At 40.7% G+C, this 19431-nt stretch overlaps 1 protein-coding gene across 8 annotated transcripts in view; it reads right to left on the bottom strand.

Annotated features, from left to right (window-relative positions):
• Positions 1-3402: 3402 nt before the first annotated feature.
• The window catches only part of Fgf9 (fibroblast growth factor 9), a 34917-nt gene continuing 18888 nt past the window's right edge, over positions 3403-19431 (bottom strand). For all 8 annotated transcript variants that reach the window (XM_087199458.1, XM_004854857.4, XM_087199460.1 and 5 more), the window contains exon 3: positions 3403-4648. In XM_087199458.1, coding sequence (XP_087055584.1) covers positions 4403-4648 — 246 coding nt within the window. In that variant the 3' untranslated portion in view covers positions 3403-4402. The remainder of the gene's footprint in view (positions 4649-19431) is intronic.

The following is a 19431-nucleotide window of genomic DNA, read 5'->3' as shown; positions in this document are numbered from 1 at the left end:
TTTCATTATACAACTTCTTCATTTAACACCTTAGCTTCTGGTTTCAAATTTTTCTGGCCAGATCCACACTTATCAATGGAAATTATAACAAAAAACCACAAAGATCATGTAAAGGATCTTGAGAAAGGGTGGGGGGAACAGTTCCAAGGACAATTTCCTACGGGTTTTTCAGATATCCAGGAAGCCCATGGTGTTTTTTAAAATTAAAATTAAAGCTTAAATGTTTTCCAGGATATAAGCTGCAATAGAGTTGGAGAACAATGAGAATTTTAAGAATTGTCTCTTTTATATTAGCCAAAATAGCAAAGAGACCTCAGACTAATTGTCTGACCTGAAGGGCAGATGTCTGTCAAGTAAGCAGATTCTCCTACAAGGAGGAGAAAACACATTTAAGAACATTCATTTTCACTTTCTCCCTAAAGAAAATTATTGAAGAGTCTAGTTTATTATTTCTACACACTCTTTTCTGTTGAAGAAAAGGTTTACTGAAAATTTTCCTAGAGACCTACGGGCAAGTGCAGAAGCACACTACAGGTGAAAAAATAAAATTAAAAATTCACTCTTTTAGGCCACTGTTCACACATTTTTCAGCCACACTTTCGGTAGCAAAGTCTATTCTAAAGACCAGAATCCCTGAACTTTGGCCTGTGTACTGAAGAAGGTAGGGACAATTTATTGTCATAGTTCCTTCTCATTCCAGGTTTTTTTGTTTTTGGTACTGGGGATTGAACTCAGGACCTTGCGCTTGTGAGGCAGGTGATGGCACCACTGAGCTAAATCCCAGACCCCTCGTTCCACTTTTAAGAATAAAATATCAACTTAAAACTGAACCGTTTCTGGCACGTGTGGGTATTCTATTAGTGTGCAGACCACACGTGCACACACACTGAAGCAGGACTAATACATCTTTTGAATCCATCTGGAATATTTCCCCATCCCTGCCACTTCATTGCTCTTTTGTGTAAGTGACCAAGCACAGTGGATCTAAAATTGGCACATTTCAAGGTCAAGTGATACAGCAAACAGAATCTGACCTCAAACAATATGCCTTTGTCCATTCACCAATCCACAGAAATGTGCACACACACTGCGCTTCGCTTGCTGTGAGTTCATAAATCTTCATTCCAGAAGATTGCTTGCTTCATTCTCAAGGGCTTACAGAAAAGACATCTGGATGTGTCTGTTCCTCCCCTCCACCACCCACCACCCACAGCCCCTCGACACACGTGCACAGTTGTATGAGCAAGGAGAGTGTGTTTTTAAAATTCTATTGGTTCATATAGGCACAGAATTTAAAGCAGCTCCAACATGGACATCAAGTAAAAAATAGGAGTTTTCAAAAATCTGTAATTATGCATTTACACAAATTACATAATCCTGTATGTGATTACATACAATTACATATATCAAGTAAATAACACAACGTTGTAGAGTTAATGAGATGAAATTAAATGAAAATGCCATCCACGAAAGCCATTCATTTATCTACAGAATAGAACCTGGCCGGGCAGATTCCCCAACACTGACCTGGCATGTCCTGCAACACTGTTTGGGGACATTTGCATGACAGATGGGAAGGTGGTTCAGTCCATGCTGGGTAAGTCTTTGAACCATGGTGCAAGTGTTGGCACCAAGAAGATAGTGGTTTAGCTATCTGAGCATCTGTCTGTGAAACTGAAAACCCCCATTCCACAGAGGCCAGGGCTACCATCCAACAGGAGGCAAGTAAGCTGAGGATGACTCTTCCCCTGGGCAGGTAATGCTCACTGAAACCCTGAGCCATCTACACTCCCAGACCGCCTATTTACATACATTGCATAAGTCAGTATTTATTTACAGACCATTACAGTTTATTGTATCAATTGCCAAAAGCATGTAACATTTTGCTTTCCTTAAAAAAAAAAAAAAAAGGTACCAGAACAAAATAACTCCAAAAGTAGACATTAAAGTAGCATTTGCTAGGAATGTATGGAGATGTTTTTCACAATTCTTTTTCTTTCCTTTAGGCAGATTATTTATATTCTCATGCTACTTTAAGATTACTTTTGTCTGTCTTCTAAAATCAATTTCTGCAAGGATAAATATTGTTACCTTGACATCCTAGAAACTTGATTCTTCCCTGTGATCAAATGTTTAATCTCTTTCAGCAGAAAAAAAAAAAAAAAGTAATGCCTTTTGGAAAAGCTAACGCCTGAATATGTGTGTTTTAGCAGCAGCAAAGAGTTAAACAATAAATAAGAATACCACGTCTCAGAATTAAATGTAGTTTCCTTTTCAAAAGTAAAAGGGGGAAAAATCCCCAAGAACATAAATGAAGAGGACATTCTGATCTTTACCATATATCAAATATTTTACAGTGCTTCTGTTCCCTCTCTCCATGAGATTTCTCAATTTCGAATGTCAGACTTAGTTCCCCCTTAATGCACATCAGCAGAAGGGCAGCACCATGTACTCCAGTTTGGACCATAGGAGGCTACGTGTTTGTGCTCACGACAGTGAGAAATGCTCTTCTCCTTCCTAAAAGCTTTACCTTGCCAGTGACCCATCTTTACTTTTCATAGAGAATGTGCATCTGAGTAAAACAAAGTCAGAATATTAAATTTTAAAATTAATTACACAAATCCCAACACATTTCTTGTCATTTTCAATTTCCCAATGTAACTGGCTAAAAAATGTTATGTGTATAAGAATTAGCTATAGACCTTTTTTCTTAAATATTGCTTTAAGAATTTGGCTCTTATCACCTTAGTAAACAGTAAGAAATGGTCTCCCTTGTCCAAAGGCAAGTTTTAAAATTACTGCTACCAGAGAAATATGTATTATCATTTTCAGCATAAAATATTATAAAAGCCTTATAAAGATATTCTATATAGTAACCTTCCCCTCTAAAAGAATTTAGTGCTTGTGAAGACCATTTTAAAAAATAAACACAGTCAACAAATATATTTTCCCCCTCGTCATTATTGATAAAGGTTTATTGGTTTCCGGTTGGAAGTTTTACTTGAAGGATGTTGTTACCATATAATCACGACAGTTCACGCTGAAAGCAATTCTCTATAAAAGATGTTACAGTGTCCCTATGGTATGTGTATAATTTCATACTTGATACCAAGTGCACAAATAAAATGTTTACAATAATGATCATGTTAATTTGACTCATCATTTTTTTAAAAAGTCTGTGCTAGGTAAGTTTTTTTGTTTGTTTCTTCCCTTTTTGAGATCAGTACATTGTTTGATCTTAGTTCTGGAGGTGGGCTAAAATAAAAAGCATAGTATTGTTCTGCTTTGGTATATTCTGCAATAGATTTAAACAAGTAAGACATATACCAACCCTCATATTCCCCAACCATGAAGTTACAGTGATGGAGTCACTTGTGAGAGAGGAAAATTACAGACACAGAATAAAAGGTTGAGACCCAGTTTATCTTTAATCCTCTGGGATAAGCTATGAAACAAGCAGTCTGAAGAGCGAATACTCAGTGTCATGAGCAATGTGCATAAGTTTACAATGATATGGGCACAAAATAGATTGTCGCCTTTAGTACATCAGGGTCATTAGAAGGTCTCCTATCCATGCACCATTATACCTACTTGCATGAATTTACCACAGATTCATAGCAGACTTTGCCACTTAATGCTTACAGAGCCTAAAGCTTCCAAAATGCCTATCTGGCCTGTACATATTTCATTAAAAATAAACTCTATATAATAAATAAATATATAAAATAAATAAAATGTTGCCTTTGGAATTTCTATAAATAAATTTAACTTTTTTCTTTTTTTTCTTTTTTTCATTTTTCTTTTTTTTTTCCTTTTTTCTTTCTTTTCTTTCTTTTTTTTTTTTTTTTTTTAAACTAAGAGGTCTTTGCTTTAAGTTTACTGGGATGATACCAGCAAGAACTAACTGGAAAGGTCTTTTAAGTGAGACTGCCCCCTCCATGCCTTGGAAAATGCAGCGTACCCTTGCGCGGGCCACCAGCCGGAAGTCTTCATGAGTAGAAGGATGACAGCTGTGCTGACAGAGGATGAAGTACAACTGATCGAAAATGTAAAAGCGCGACTACTTCCCAGCATGCATCGGGCTGCTGTCCTGCGTGCCTGTCTCTCGGGTGTCCCCAGCCACTCACCCACTCACGCACTCATATCCTCTCGCTCAGTCCCTCTCCCCTTCTTCCACAGGAAATCCAGCAATGGCCCAGGCAGCCCTCCAGGAGGACCAGCCTCTAAGTGCAGAACAAAATCAGCATGTTCTCGTCCAAGCTTCCATCATACATTATGCATGCGACAAAGTTTGGCAACAGTGGGGCTGAGGTGATGACACAGCTAATCAATAAGAACCCACTGCATGAAACCATTTATAGTGGTTACTTTGTTAAGGGCTCAAGTGAAGAAATTGTCTTTGTCAACTTTGGCTTAGAATATCCTTATATAGTTCGGGTACTTTGTCGGGGTCCACCGGTCTGGGTAAAAAATGTGTGAATTTCTGATGCCGTTTAGTCCTGGTCCCTTCTCGTGGAGTCCCGTCTTTATTTAACGCAACATAGTATCGCCTTCCAGTGTCCATGTGTTTATATAGGTTCGATGAGTACGTGTTATACCAGTTTTCTTCAAACTGTTCTCTGAATACACACTCTTGGGTTAGTTTGTCCTGTTAAAAACAAACAAACAAATAAATACATATGCTGCAAAATTAGCTACTTGCCACATTAAAAGCAATAGTCTACATTGCACAGTCCAAGCTGAATAACTCTTATCCAAAATGCTTGGGACCAGTGCTTTGGCTTTTTTCCGATTCTGGAATATTTGCATACCTAAAATAAGATATCTTTGGGATGGGGCCTAACCCTGACCATTTATTTACATTGCAAATACAACTATACACATACACAATATTTTTCCATTAAAAGTTTCACGGTTTGGATTTTTTAATTTGTGGTGCCAGGTTGGTGCTCAAAAAATTTTGCATTTTGGGGACATTTCAGATTTCAGGTTTCCAGATTACGGATGCTCAAAGAGTATAAACCTGATGAGAAAATATTAATGTTTTAAATCTATTTTAACTACAACAATGCATTTTACAAAAACTGCATGATTCTATCAATTTAACAACATTCCAGTTTCTTATTCATAAGGACTCAAACACAAAGCACTCTAAACATTTCCTAGTAAAACTCTTCCACATGCCAATCATCATACTCAAAGGACAACTAACACACAAGGTCGTTTCTATTTTTACTATAGCAACTAGACAGAGACCATCCTGGGAGGGAGCACTTTACTGAATCTAAAAGCTCAGACCACTCACTGCCTCATCTCAAGTATATTTTGTATGAAGTCCTTGCTATGTGACCAACATTTGCGGCACTACAAATGGCATCAGACATTTTCTGTCCCTTTAAGCAGCCATGTGCATTTCTAAGAGTATTTCAAGCTTCACTGTGAGATACTTTTCCAAAGTGTAGATTTCTGAGTCCCAGCCCTTTATGATTCCAATCCAGAAATTCTCAAAACAGTCATCTGTAACAGGCCATTGGGAGAATTCTCTGTCCACACTGGAACATAGGCAGTCATCCCTTGGAATCTTCAAGGGTTCAATTTCAAGACATCTCCCTATCCCATAACAAAGACTAGATGCTCAAGTCCATTATGCAAAATGGCATAATGCTTTGCATAGAATGTATACATATCTACTCATGTACTTTAAGTCATCTCTAAATGATTTATAATGCCTAACACAAATGCTACGCACCTAGTTGTTATAATATATTGTTTAGGGACTACTGGCAAGAAAATTGTACAAGTTCAATACAAATGCACCTTTTTTCAATCCACAGTTGCTTGGATCTGTAGATGTACAACCCGAGGACAGGGAGAGATGGCCATAATCCTTTCTATCATGACTGAGTCTTTCTTGATGCACAGAAATAAAAACAAATACACTGGCCATCCTATTTCCTTGAATTTAGATAGAAGAGTGCCCAAGTTAAAAAGCCACATGCTCAGGCATATAGATAAAGAAGAAACCTCTACTTCCTCCTACATCCTAGAGCAAGAAAAGGTTCCTTGTCCTCTTCACTGTCTCCTCCTCCACCTGAGCACTATGAAAAGCGGGATCCCTTTAACACTACAGCCTAGGGCTCCTATGGCTGTGTCACTCGGGACCAGAGATAACAAACACATCACATCCCAAAGCCACAGAAGCTGTCCAGTCAGAAGCAAATGCACTGGAGCTGGCCGCTGGAGAAAAGAGACAGTGGGACTAACTGGCCTTTTGGCTCTTATCACTCCCTTGAAACTTTTCAAATGAATACTTTCCTAGATGGTACTTTAAAAAAATAAATACTAAAATTACCTTTAAAAATATTAATTCTGTTCTTGTCCACCCAGCACCTTATACAAATAAAAAACAAATATCTTCTATCTGCAGGTTCTACATCCATCAATTCAAAGAAGGTTGAAAATAACTGGACTAAAAATCGCATCAGTACTGAACATGTACAGACTTTTTTCCTTCATTCCCATAACAATCCAGTATAACAACTGTATACCAAAAATTTCCATTTCATTGGGTATTGTAAGTTTTCTAGAGAAGATCTAGAGAGGATGTGGGGTTCTCTGAAAATGCTACACCATTATATACCAGGGACTTGAGCATGAGCAGATTTGGGTGTCTGAGGGGGGGGTCTGGAACCCATCCGCTATAGATCCTAAGAGAGGACTGTAATCAATGTAAGAAGAGTACTGGGCATTCTTCTCTTTCTGTCATCCAGACCCGCACAACAGACACCAAACATCATCCACCACCAAAATAATAGATGCCCTTTTTACATCTGTATAGCTGAGAACACAACTTAACATTCTGAATTCATAGATAGCAGTTTGGTAGAATCCATCCATCTCCGACTGTGGAATAAGTCAAGAGGGCACAGGAGAGGAGGAAAGGAAGGAATGTAACAAATCCACAGCCCAGTGTGAGGCCAGCTTCTCAGTGTCTCTTCCTTAACCCAAAAGTTTACCCATCGGACCTGGCTGCTGAAGGTTTGCACTTCCTCAAAAGTGCTCTTCCGAGTGTCAAAAAGCACTGAGCAGGCGGTGGTTGCTGTTGCTGTATTGTTTTATTTTGTTACACCATTGTTTTTGGTTTTCAGGGCCTTACACATGCTAGGCAAGTGTCTTACCAAGGAGCTATACCCTATCCCCAGATTTTCAATGAACTTTTATCTCATTGTCCAAGTTTTGCTACAGAAGATGAAAAAGAAACAAAAAGAAAAACCACTACATAAGGCAAGGCAAAAAATAATGATGGGAGAACTTCAGATGGTTGATGCTGGGTTTACAGGGACAAAATGAATTAAGTAGAGAAAGTGAGCAGTTACCCACAGTTCCACACACAGCTGGACTGTTCCTTTGGGGGGGTGGCCTAAGGAAGCTCAACCCTGCAGGGTTGGGGGCTGCACAGTGGGGCAACCCTTCCTCTCCCTCTGCAGTTGACTCTAGAAGGGCCGTCTTCCGGAAAATGCAACCCCTCCTGTGCTAAGCATGAGCATGAACACTTCTCTCTCCTCCCTATTATAAGCCATGAAATAAAGAGTGTGTTAAAGCCATTAAGAGCTATTTTAGTCTTTACTTCCATCTGCATAATAAACAGTCTGCTCACAGGCATGACTATTCCTAGCTATTCCTAGCTAAAAAGAGCTGATTTTAGTTTGCTGTAATTAAGTAAATTTTCTAAACAAATTATGTACATTTATTTTTTCATTAATAAAATAGACCAAAGTTTGGAATGGGATGCTGAGCCTTCAGTTCTACAAAGGACAGGGAAAAAATGGTTTAAATTATGCTTACTTTTTCTCAGTAGGCAAACATATCACCTGCCAAACATCTCCAAATTAATCTCTATTTTTAAAATGTAGAACAATCCCTCCTCCTTTTGGAGACATAAGTTAGGCGTAGTTTGTATTTTCTTTGATGATAAGCATACCTGAGTACGATGGCCTTGCCTGCATCCCCAAGAGCTCTAGGGAGCCTCAGCAGAAGACAGCCTGCTCCTACGTGTTAAGAAGACTCATGCCACCTCTTACTCACACAAGGATGTTTATCACTGCTTGGTCACCTCTGTAAGTCTCAGAAGCCTCCTCATTGAAAAAGGTGAGTACAGGCTGGGCATTCCCAATCTAAAATCCAAAATGCTCCAAGTACCAGAACTTTCAGGGCATCATGTTGGTGCCCAGAATTTTGGATTTTTAATTAGGGATGCTAAAAGTCTATGCAGATATTCCAAGGTCCAAGAAAAACTCTGAAATCCAAAACACTTCTGGTGTCCAAGCATTTTGGACCCATTTGGACCTGTCACAACCATCTGAAGACAGGATTGTGATAAAGAGGCACTCATAGGGCAGTGCTGGGCAAGAGGAAGTCCTACTAAACTATGGTGTTGTGGCTTTTATGTTAGTATCACAACCTCTTAGGAATGGACTGACCCTAGAAAACCACTTGTGTGATTTTCCAGTTAAATACATGGGGCAGGTAAAAAGGCCAGGATGTGAGATGATTTGCTCTGGTCTTGTTACTATGATAATGAAACCACTAAAGTAAGAAACATCCAGGTGCACTACTCAAGATACAGTGAGCTTAGGACAGGGCCCTTTCCAGTTCCTTTCCACGGGCTAAGTCCTGTGGCTCCTGCAGCCTGGCTCATCCATGAGGCCCAGCTGCTGCTCCCAAGGGGCAGCCATCCTGCAGGCCAAGGGTTTGACTTCACAGGCCATGCTCAGGAATGGCTAGCAGCTATTCTTCTTGAGTCATAGGCACTTCCTTTTGTCTTTACCTCAAAATAAAATTTAAGAAAAATACACTTTTGCAAAAGGAAGAGGTAGAGAGGGAAAAAAATAGCATGAGAAAAATTCTACAGCAACAAATGTATCAGCATCTGAAAACAGAATATGAATTTGTTTTCAGTTTAAGATTCTTATTGCACACTTTTTTTAAAAAAAAGAGTATGGGGCCAAGGATTTAGCTCAGTGGCACCACACCTGCCTCGCAAGTGCAAGGTCCAATCCCCGTACCACAAAAAAAAAAAAAAAAAAAAAAAAAGAATATGAACAACTCTTTTTAAAATGTTAATAAGCTAAGAAATGGAACCACTCAGTTTTCACAGCTTAGTGAATACATCTCTGCTTCCCTAGAAGGCTCCTTCGGCATCATTTATACACACAGAACCCTCTAGGCAACCCAGAAAATAAAGTGAATTATCTGATTATAAAACAGTGTAATTTATAGCCAACATTTTTCATGATGGCTAGGAGTTCATGATGGTCTCATACACAGAAGGGTTGTATAACCAGTTAAGTGAAATTGTGCTGGCATCAAACTGCAAAGCCACTGGACTATTTCAGCCCCTGAAATTATACCAATTATGCCACCCTGATAAGCTTATATACCATAAAAATTAAAATGAATATTTAAAATTAAAGACTGTTACTTTTCTATATCATGCATATATTTTAAATAATTTTGTCCTCTGACTTGGATTATATCAACATGTGATTTTTGTTTTAGACAGAGAAGCAAATATGCAGAATTAATATCTTTGAGTATACTTCTGTTCTGAGTAATGAAATATTTAGCTGAGGTGAATATATGTTATATATTTCTATTCCAAAACTATTTCTATTTTTAAAATAAGTAGATGGGTACCACCTGCAACAGCAAAAAAATATATCAACCTGTATTCTTACATATGTACAGGGGGAGTGTCTGCCTTCAAATCAACTATACACTCTATAACTATGGAACTCAGATGTTTTAAAATTCACCACATGTTTCCAATGCAGACAGTTTATAGAGTATTCCACTATAAAGTGATCAATTCTTGTTTTATTGTATTTCCATGTTTTAAATTTTTTTAGATTATTTAACTATAGCTGTTTATGGCATACCTATCTTTGAACTGTTGGATTATATCACTAGACTTGGGCGGAGAATGTGGATTTAATTCAAAAGTCTACTAAAGCCCATGCTCTGGAACAAAATCTGGTGAATGTTAGCAACTATGGAAACCTTTTCATTTTATATCATCAAATTCTGAGCAGTAGGGAAAACTAAAATTAAAACTTCAAACCTTTTACCATTCCTGTTAACACCAAAGTATGAGATAATAATGTAAAAAGTATAGTACAGCCCAGGGAATACTTAGGAATGTTATAAGACATAGACTTACACAAACGCTAATTTAAAATATTAGACAATTTGAAAATGAGTAATTCATATGGGCATTATTATGCACAATTCATATCTCTACTCATTTAGAAATGAAATCAGAGTTGTTTCAAAATTTAAGACTCGGTAATAGTTCTTATTGCAAAGAGACTTGTGTCATGCTGCTCTTTTAAAACACGATTTCCATATTAATATATATGGTGTAGCTTTAATCACACTATCCAAATGGTTGCATTTATTCAACTCAATAGGTTGTTTAAACTACTCGTTACCACAATATAAACTAATACAACACATAAATTCATGAACAGTAACTACACAGGCATTGACTTAATTGTAAGTCCCTGAACATTTCATAAGTTAATGACTTTGATGTAATCCTCCATTCTCATATCTAGTGTTTATTACAGTCATGGTATTTAAACCTTCCTTAACTACAACTACTCATCCAGATGCTCTCTTCCTCGTTAATAATCAAGCAGTAAAGCCTTAATGGGACTTATTGCAAGGACCAGGGTGATTAAACACAATGACTAAAGGACCATTAATAAGAAGCCAGATCTTTTAACTCTTGTCTCCTGAGAGAAGTCCCCAACTACAGAGAAAGCAGCAAACAGAGGAGAGGCAGGAAGGCACCATTTCTTACTTTATTCGAAACTCGAATCCAGATCCGACCCTCTTGTGCCTTCAACACGCCTCACTTTAAGTCCTGTTTCTCAAAACCTCTTTAAATTCTCCACTTTTCCAGCTGGGTCTTCCTTGGTACCCATGCTCCTGGCCATCACTATTGCCTCTGGAATTGCAGGCACAATGAAATTGGTTGTGTCTGGGTCCATGTGAACAAAATGAAGCAAGTCAGTAGGCAGTTTTCTATTTTGTCTCATCAAAATATAGGAAATTGAGGGAGGTGGAGGGCATGAGGACTAAGTCACAGTTACGTAGGAGAAAGGAGCTCTGTGCCATTGCCCAGGAGTAGACTGCAGAGAAAACTGTCTATGTACTTTAAAAAACCAGAAGGAAGGATTTGAATGTTTTCACCCTAAAGAAATGATGTTCAACATAGATATGTTCAACATATCTTAAACATTACACAAAGGGCTGGAGGGATAGGTAGCTCAGTGATAAGAGTGCCTGTCTAGCATGCATAGGTCCTGGGTTCAATTTCCAGCACCACAAGTAATAACAATAATAATAATACATTACACAATGTATAAACATAATGAAAGCATCTCATGGTGCTCCACGAATGTGTGTAATTTTTATGCGTCAGCTAAAAAATACACTTAAGCTAGTCACCGTAGCAGGCACCTGCAGTCCCAGCATTTGGGAGGCTGAGGTAGGAAAACTGTTTGAGTCCAGGAGTTTGAGATCAGCTTGGCCACCACAGTGAGACCCTGCTTCAATCAATCAATAAGCAAATTTAAATAAAACATTAACATTTTAAATATATATTTATTTAATTCAATAAAATATTAAATATATGAAATTCATCAGTCCTATATTCCCTCCATTCCTCCCCTACCTCAATAAAGAAAAATAAAACAGAAAACACCTCTCCTCACCAAAATGTTACTTTACCATTTAGAGACTCAAAGAGGGAGCTTCTAGCCTGAGTTTAGGCACATGCGCACGCGCGCGCGCACACACACACACACACATACACTCTCGCTCACATGCATACACATCTTCCACACGGCCTGCTCACCAGCCATGTGGCAGTAAATAAGCTGCCAAGGACAGGCCTTGCCAAATAGGACAAATGAGACAATTTACAGGCCTTCCTTAGACACCGCCTATAAATACAAATCTTTGTTTAGCAAATCATGTTAGCTCATAGACTTTCTATACATTTTCAGAGATGTAATCCCACATGGGAAATAAAGCCTTGCTCTAAGTATAACACAATTCAAATCTGGAAAGTTCAATATTGGCCTATGTTAATGCACAGACAATGTATATGTAATTCTTCCCCACACACCTATTGGAAATTTTCATCAAATTTCTTTTAAGACCTCAAAACACCAAATTTTTAAAAATCACATGCCACATTTCATACCATGGACTATAACCTAATAAGAGTAGTAAAACCATTCAATAACCACTTAAAAAGGATCTCACAGATATGCAAAAGATGAAAATACATCAAATTAAAATATTACTCAGCATGGGCAGGGATTAAGCTCAGTGGTTCCGCCATCTGCCTCGCAAGTGAAAGGTACTGAGTTCAATCTCCATTACCAAAAAAGAAAAAAAATTACTCAGCAGAAACTGAAAGCAGAGTGGCTTTGGAAGGTTAGACTGTTAGACAATGGAAAAGCTAAAAGGCTGAGGCAAAATTAAGGAAATAAGAATACAAGGACACCATACAAAGACAACTGAATCCAACTACTTTGTTTCCATGATAATCATCAAATATTTTGGAGAAATGGAACCAAAAAGGGAAAATGTAGCTTGGACTTTCTATGATAAACAAAGCAGGCTAAATTCAGCACACAGTTTGCAGAAATAAAAGAGAGAAATCAAAACATGATAGTATAAAGCCAAAGATACATCTTTCAGATCTGTAGAACTGGAAGATACGCAGAATTTCCTTAGTAAAAATGTGCCAACCTTTCAGAAACACGCACATGTGGGGTAAGCCAGCTACCATTCCCAGGCCTCAATTTCCTTCTCTGTAAAATTAGGACATTTGGACAAAGAGTTTTCTAAGGTCCTTTTGTTTCTTATTATTTTCATGCTAAGGATCAAACCCAGAGCCTCTCCTCTAACCACTGTGCTACATCCCCCAGCCCTGGAAGATCCCTTTGAGTCTAAGTCTCCAGTGATTCAGTGCTGGACACACAAAAACATGGAAAACAAAGTTCTCCACAATAACTCTAGAAGGACATACTGAACAGGAAACAGAAAAGAAACTGCTGTGGAGCTGAAAAACAAGGGGAAGAAATCAAACCAAACGTGCTGCATCCGCTGCCCTCTGCAGGGGGAGGGGCAGCAGGTCAGAACTGCAGGCTGAACAGAGGCTGCAGCAGCACCGAGAGAACAGAACAAGGCTACTATTTCAAGGAGGAAAGAAGGAGCCACTTTGTCACCAGGGGCCCCCCAGCTTTTCACAGGATGCACTCTTCGACACTGTTACTACTTCTAGCCCTGCGGGACTCACCGCCTCCTCTCCTCAACACTGGCCTCCTACAGCACATGGCTCACGAATAAACTACCTGCCTGACCAGCAAACCCTACCTCCATCACCAACTGCCCAAGAGGATCTACAGGAAGAAAAATCAAGTCACACAAGAAAGAAAAAATTAGCAATGTATAGGACGCTGAAATCTGAGTAGAGCCTTAGAGGTGTGTGTGGTACAGGCAGAGAAAATGTGACACCAAAAAAGAAACAGTGCTGGGGCTCCCTAGGTTCTTACTGGATATTTCCACAGGACTTTGAATTTCTCAACCATCCCCGGCTGGTGCTTGTGTCTCCCAGCACCCCATCTTCACACAACACCCACAGAGAAATCCTGAACCAGACTGCAAGAGAGACAAACCCTCTCCCTGGCCCCTCCTCTATCCCTTGGGAACCCCAACTCCTGGCTCCCACGATGTTCGATGTTCGTGTCAGCCCCAACTTCTGTGGGATCAACCCTTCCTCTAACTCCACCTTGAGATCTACAAGTGGCCCTTCCTCTCCTTGACACTGACAGACCTACGGCTCATTCTCTCAGGATGCCGCTCTCTGGGAGTATAACAGCCTACTTCCAGTGGCTACCGAGAGCAACTATGAGCAACTAGTCCTAACCCTCTGAGATACCAAATGCAAATGCTGATGAGGCCTTTTTAAAAATCTGCCTTAGGGGCCGGGGATTTAGCTCAGTGGTTCCACCCCCTGCCTTGCAAGCACAAGGACCCAAGTTCGATCCTGGCACCAAAAAAAAAAAAAAAAATCTGCCTTAACCCAGAAAAACTGACCCTGATGGTATGTATTCTGGGTGATCTAACAGCCAGTAAGTTCACCAATACGTGAACATTAAACAAAAATAAGGTTAACTACAGAGTAAATGAAATCCCTAATAAAAGAAATTTATTTAGCTAAGTGGATAACTATGACCTACAGATGAGAACAGACTATGTAACATTAATCTTGATAAAATATGTTTTATGGTTAACATCTGAAAGGATAATTAAAGAAATGCCATATTTTGATCCATAGGAAAATTATTTATGTTCAGAGACTATTATGGCATGAGCCTTCCGAATTCACATCTGCAAGAAACAATGTCACGGCCTCTACCATGTGGTCAGGACAATCAGAGGTCACACAGGAGGGCATTTCCATCACTGCCAGGGGGACCCAAGAAGACTACTGGGGGCGGAGTATGAGCTGAGCCACAAGGCACTGGTCCCCTGCATCCCAGGCCTCACATTAGGGCTATCAGGCACCTCTGGTCAGCCCTATTTCACAGTCTCTGCTCAGAAAGCTTGAGAATACTGCTCAAGGTTGCTGGGCTAGCAAGCGACAGAGCTGAGATTGGAAAGCCCTGTGCCTCCATGACTTCAGGGTTTATCACCACAACCAGGATAAAAGTACCTGCCACAGTGATTCATATGGAAAATGAAAGCATAAAGGAGGAGAAGAGAGAAGGAAAAGGGGGCAGAACAGAGAGAAACTTGAGCGTGAGCAGATTATGTACATGGCAGCTAAATAGGCAAAAATAATTCAATGCTACAGCGAAGCAATCGCATTACGCACCACGAGGTATGACCCTGGCAGGTCTGGTCTTGAAATACGGCATTGAGCGTTGGGCACTTCATTACAAGGGAAAAGTAAACTTCAACGGGGATTTCAATGAAGAATTACAGAACGAGAAAAGATTAAGGGGGAAATCGACTTATGCCAGGATATTAAGCCTTACAGAAAGCAGGAAGGAAGACAGCTCCAGCGTCTCTCCCACTTAACGCCCTAACCTTTTAATCCTCGGGGGAGCCCTCTGAGCAGGAGTGTGGGGAGCACACGCTTTTGCTCAGCCAGTTGTCACAATGCTGCTGAAGCACACCAGGCCAGCGGATTGACAAATGATGTTTCCGCACAAATTCAAGTCGGCCCCTGGCATGGGAGGATACCAGAGGGGCAGTGTGGCCACGCCACTGCTGAAGCTGCCAAGGGGAAGGGGTTCCCACTCAATTCCAGTGGGCCCCACTTTTTTGTGAGCTTCAAAGGCACCTCCCAGGTCAAGCCATAGAACAACACAGTGGCAACATCCCAAGTAGCTGATGATTCAGGCAGGGAGGGCCCCACAAATGTCAACAAAGAAGCCTCTGGTAGCCACTGGGATAAACAGAAGCAGAGAAAAGATCAATCAGGGTACATCCAGCAGCACTAGGCTACTGGGGCTGCAGCAAAGCTACGTTCCAAGCTTTCTCCTCTTCTAGGAACACCTGCCTGTTGCTGTCTGTCTCCTCTGTGGATGATCCTGACATTCTCTCCTTCCCCTGAACCTCATCTCCCTCCTGCAAGTCCTCTGTGCCCTTTTAGACATATTTCTAACACTTATTGCAGCAAACTGTAATTCTTGGTTTACATGTCTCATTCCCCCAACTAAGTTGCAAGTTCTTCCTGAATCAGTTCTAAAATTACTCACACAAGGAAGTATATTTGCATCTGTGGGTACAGTTGATTCTCATTATCCAAGGTAGTTAAATTCTATAAAATCTCCCAGAATACTGAATCTCCTGGGGGAAATACACAGTGAGATTCCCATGAGCCACTAGTCATAAAACTTTTGTCAACCTATCAGTACTTAGCCTAGATTTTTGTATGTTTCTGATCAAAGAAACCTTATTTAACACAGATTATTGATTCGTTAATATCAGACTCACAGTCAACATCACCATAACTCAGGCCTTAACAAGGCTTCATATAATCTTGCTTCCTAAGACACATCAGGGCCTTTTTGGGCTTTCAGCAATACTAGACAGCACTTCAGCCCTACACCAGGGACATTTTATATGGAAAAATCACCAACAAAAGGCACAAACATACATAGCATAAACAGCTACCCAGAAGGACTCTACTTACAGGCCGACACCTGAGACAAGAAGGCAGAGCCAGGCCTTCCATGACCAGCAGGGGACACGCACATAGAGGGGTCTTGCATTTCTGCTTCTCTGCACAAGTTCCCAAATAATCATGAAAGTGAAACAAACGTAGATTTGGGGGGTTACAAGCAAACTTTAGCCAGCAACCAAATTCACAAACAGAGTCTGCAAATCCTGGGGACTGACTGTATTTCTAGCACCAGGTAAGGTACTAATTGACAATCAATATCGTTTGTTGACTCTGTGAAAGAAACACAAAGAGGGAGTGTGTGGGTATGCAAGTAAGAGTATGCCTGGGCAGAAGAGGAAACAAGCGTGTGAGCAGGTAAGTGTGTGCACGGGAGAGAGACCATGTGAGCAGGTGTGTAGCCAGGGGCTGTGTGAGAGGGAAAGACGGAGTCTGTGTGAGTGAAGAATGAGTATGTGATTGTGTGTGTAACTGACTAGAGCACTTCCAATGTGCCCTCAAGGACTGAGGAGGGTGCTCTGCAATTCAAAAGCAGTCAAAGAAACTGTGGCTCCACTTGAGGGGCAGCTCAGGACCTGTATGACAATGTACCCCGGATAAGCAGTGCTGCTGGAGAACCACAATGAAGGACGATTCGGAGACCTGGAGGGCTGGGAGCTCCTCAATGTGGAAGGGGTGGGGCTGGGGACACAGGAAGAGCCGGGATGTGGTAGGCCAGTGCTCATATTATCCCTGACACTGCTGTCTCCTGGTGGTATTCAGCGTCCCCAACTTTCACACTCATGGGACGTCGTCTGTGTCCACCAGGGCTCAGGACTCAGGGAAGCAGGGATCAGCCCTGCTTGTAAACCACAGAAATGAAACAACTACCACACAGACCCACTGCCCTGCTCTTTTCAAATCTGCAGCAGTAATGAGTTCATTTTGTAGTGTTCATGAATTCAGAGTTGTTGTCATCAAAAGACACTTACAATTACTATCACATGGAGCTCCCTAACACTTTTTATCCAAAAGGGACCCTTCCACTGGAAACATCAGGAACCATAGGTCTCTATGTCAACTTTGCCAGCTCTCCAGTGCCTACTACAAACTAGGCACTTATAAGTCACTGTATGCCAAAAACAGAAAGAAAGAAACAAATTATTTGGAATCCCACTGACAATCCATACATCCATTCCATATTTACTAAGCACCAACTACACAAAAGACTCTGGATTAAGTACTGGGAGTGCCTTGGGAAACTAACATAACTTGAGACCTTGCAACTCCAAGGTTATTGTATGAAATGGACACTCAATAAGCAGTTGACCTGGAGCTTCCTCAAACCTCTCTCTCAAGCCTTATCTCCAGCCAGGACTGAGAAGGAAGGACTCAAGGACACAGCAGCATGGAGCAGGGAACAGGAAGGAAATCAAGGGTGGGCAGAGAGAAGGTTCAAGATCACACAGGAAAGCTTTATTTGTCGTGTTGTTATGGTTTATATATAGATGATCCCTGGACCCTCATGCAATCATAGGTGGAGCTTTTGGGAGTGACTGGGGTTTACAGCTAAATGTGATGTAAAGCCTGGCCTGAGGAGGTGGATCACTGGGAAGTGGCCTAGAAGGGTCTGTCACCCTCCCTCCCCCTTTGATCCCTCTCTCTGCTTCCTGTCTGTCATGCCATGACCATGCCTTCTCTCTATGCCCCTCTGCCACACCTCCTTGCCTCAAAGCCAGCCGACTATGGACTGAAACCTCTGCAAACTGTTAGTCAAAATAAACTGTTCCTCCCCTAGAGTTGTGGGTGTTGGGTATTGTGTCTCAGCAATGACAAAGTAACTAAGACATATGTGGATTCCTGAGCCTGAAGAAAGACCATTCCTCTGTATATTCCCTAGGAGTCCAAGCCATTCTCCTCCAACCTATCAGAAGCAATTCATAATTAAAACTAAATCCTGAACAGGTTAGGGGTACAGCTCAGAGATAGCAGATGCTGGGTTCCAGCCCCAGAGAAAAGAAGGGAGGTAGGGAAGGAAAAAAGAACTAAATCCTTTCCAACATCTGGGAAGTCTAAAGATCTGGGTTCTATGAATTTGGTCATACTAACAGCATGTTTTAAGTGTATCGCAATCAGTCAGTGTTGCTACCCTGGTCAACAATGTAAACCTAACTAAAATTAAATCAACAAATACATTACTATAAAGATGGTTTTCCACTAAGTAAAGGCCAGACATCTAAATGCAAAGGAAACAAATGAACCACTAATAAACCACCAAATAAAAGTAGGCTACTAGAAAGAAAAAAATCCCTCTAGAAGTCGTATCTGTGAAAGAAATACTAAAATCTTACTCCACTATGTGGTTAATCCTGGCAAGAAAAGAAAAACTCATTCACAGAAATGGGTGGCCACTGTTGACAGACATATGCACGGAACAAGATGTCCTTGAATTTACCTACATTCAAATTCTAATTTATTACATGATACCTACGCATGACCTTAAGTCACTAAGCCACTAAAATTCCACTCTCATCTCTAAAACAAGGGCTGGCCAGGTGTGGTGGTGCACACCTGTCGTCCTAGCACTTGAGAGGCTGAGGCAGGAGGAGATGTGGTACACAGTAAGTCCAAGGCCAGCCTGAACTACATAGTGAGACCCAGTCTCAAAAAAGAAAATAAATAAAACAGAGACTGTCTGCACTAAATTATATACAAGACACTCTTCTGGGGTGCTGCCTTCTTTGTCATCTAAGAGTTATTACTTAATCCTTTGAAAACTGGCTGTGCATTTATGAAATACAAGGCAAAGCTCTATTACCTAAAATATCTGTGGAAAACCACCCATTCCTGAGCATCCCTGACATCAGATTGACTATTCAACAAAGGAACCTCTTCACTTCCTTCATATGAATTACATTTTTTTGGAGACTCTGTACAGACATACCTGAATATCTCCCATCAAAGCAGTATGAACAGATTACTAATTTCGGTGGTGCCTTGCCATTTGGTAAGGTGTCCTGATCCATGAACCCCCAGAGCTGTGCTGCTTCTTCAAGGGATGCCCAGAACTGACTCTGCAGACAGATGCAGCAACAACTCTTACCCCCCCTTCCCAGGCCCTCCTCCTCCCCAGGGCTGCACAGCCATGGACGTCTTTTCCAACTCTGGCACCTGCAGAT

The sequence above is a fragment of the Heterocephalus glaber genome, unplaced genomic scaffold (assembly GCF_053883595.1).
Source record: "Heterocephalus glaber isolate CG9 unplaced genomic scaffold, H.glaber_assembly_v1.0 deba00001719, whole genome shotgun sequence".
Taxonomy (NCBI): Eukaryota; Metazoa; Chordata; class Mammalia; order Rodentia; family Bathyergidae; genus Heterocephalus; species Heterocephalus glaber.
The sequence above is the reverse complement of the archived record's forward strand: the minus strand, read 5'-3'. Positions and strand labels throughout refer to the sequence as shown.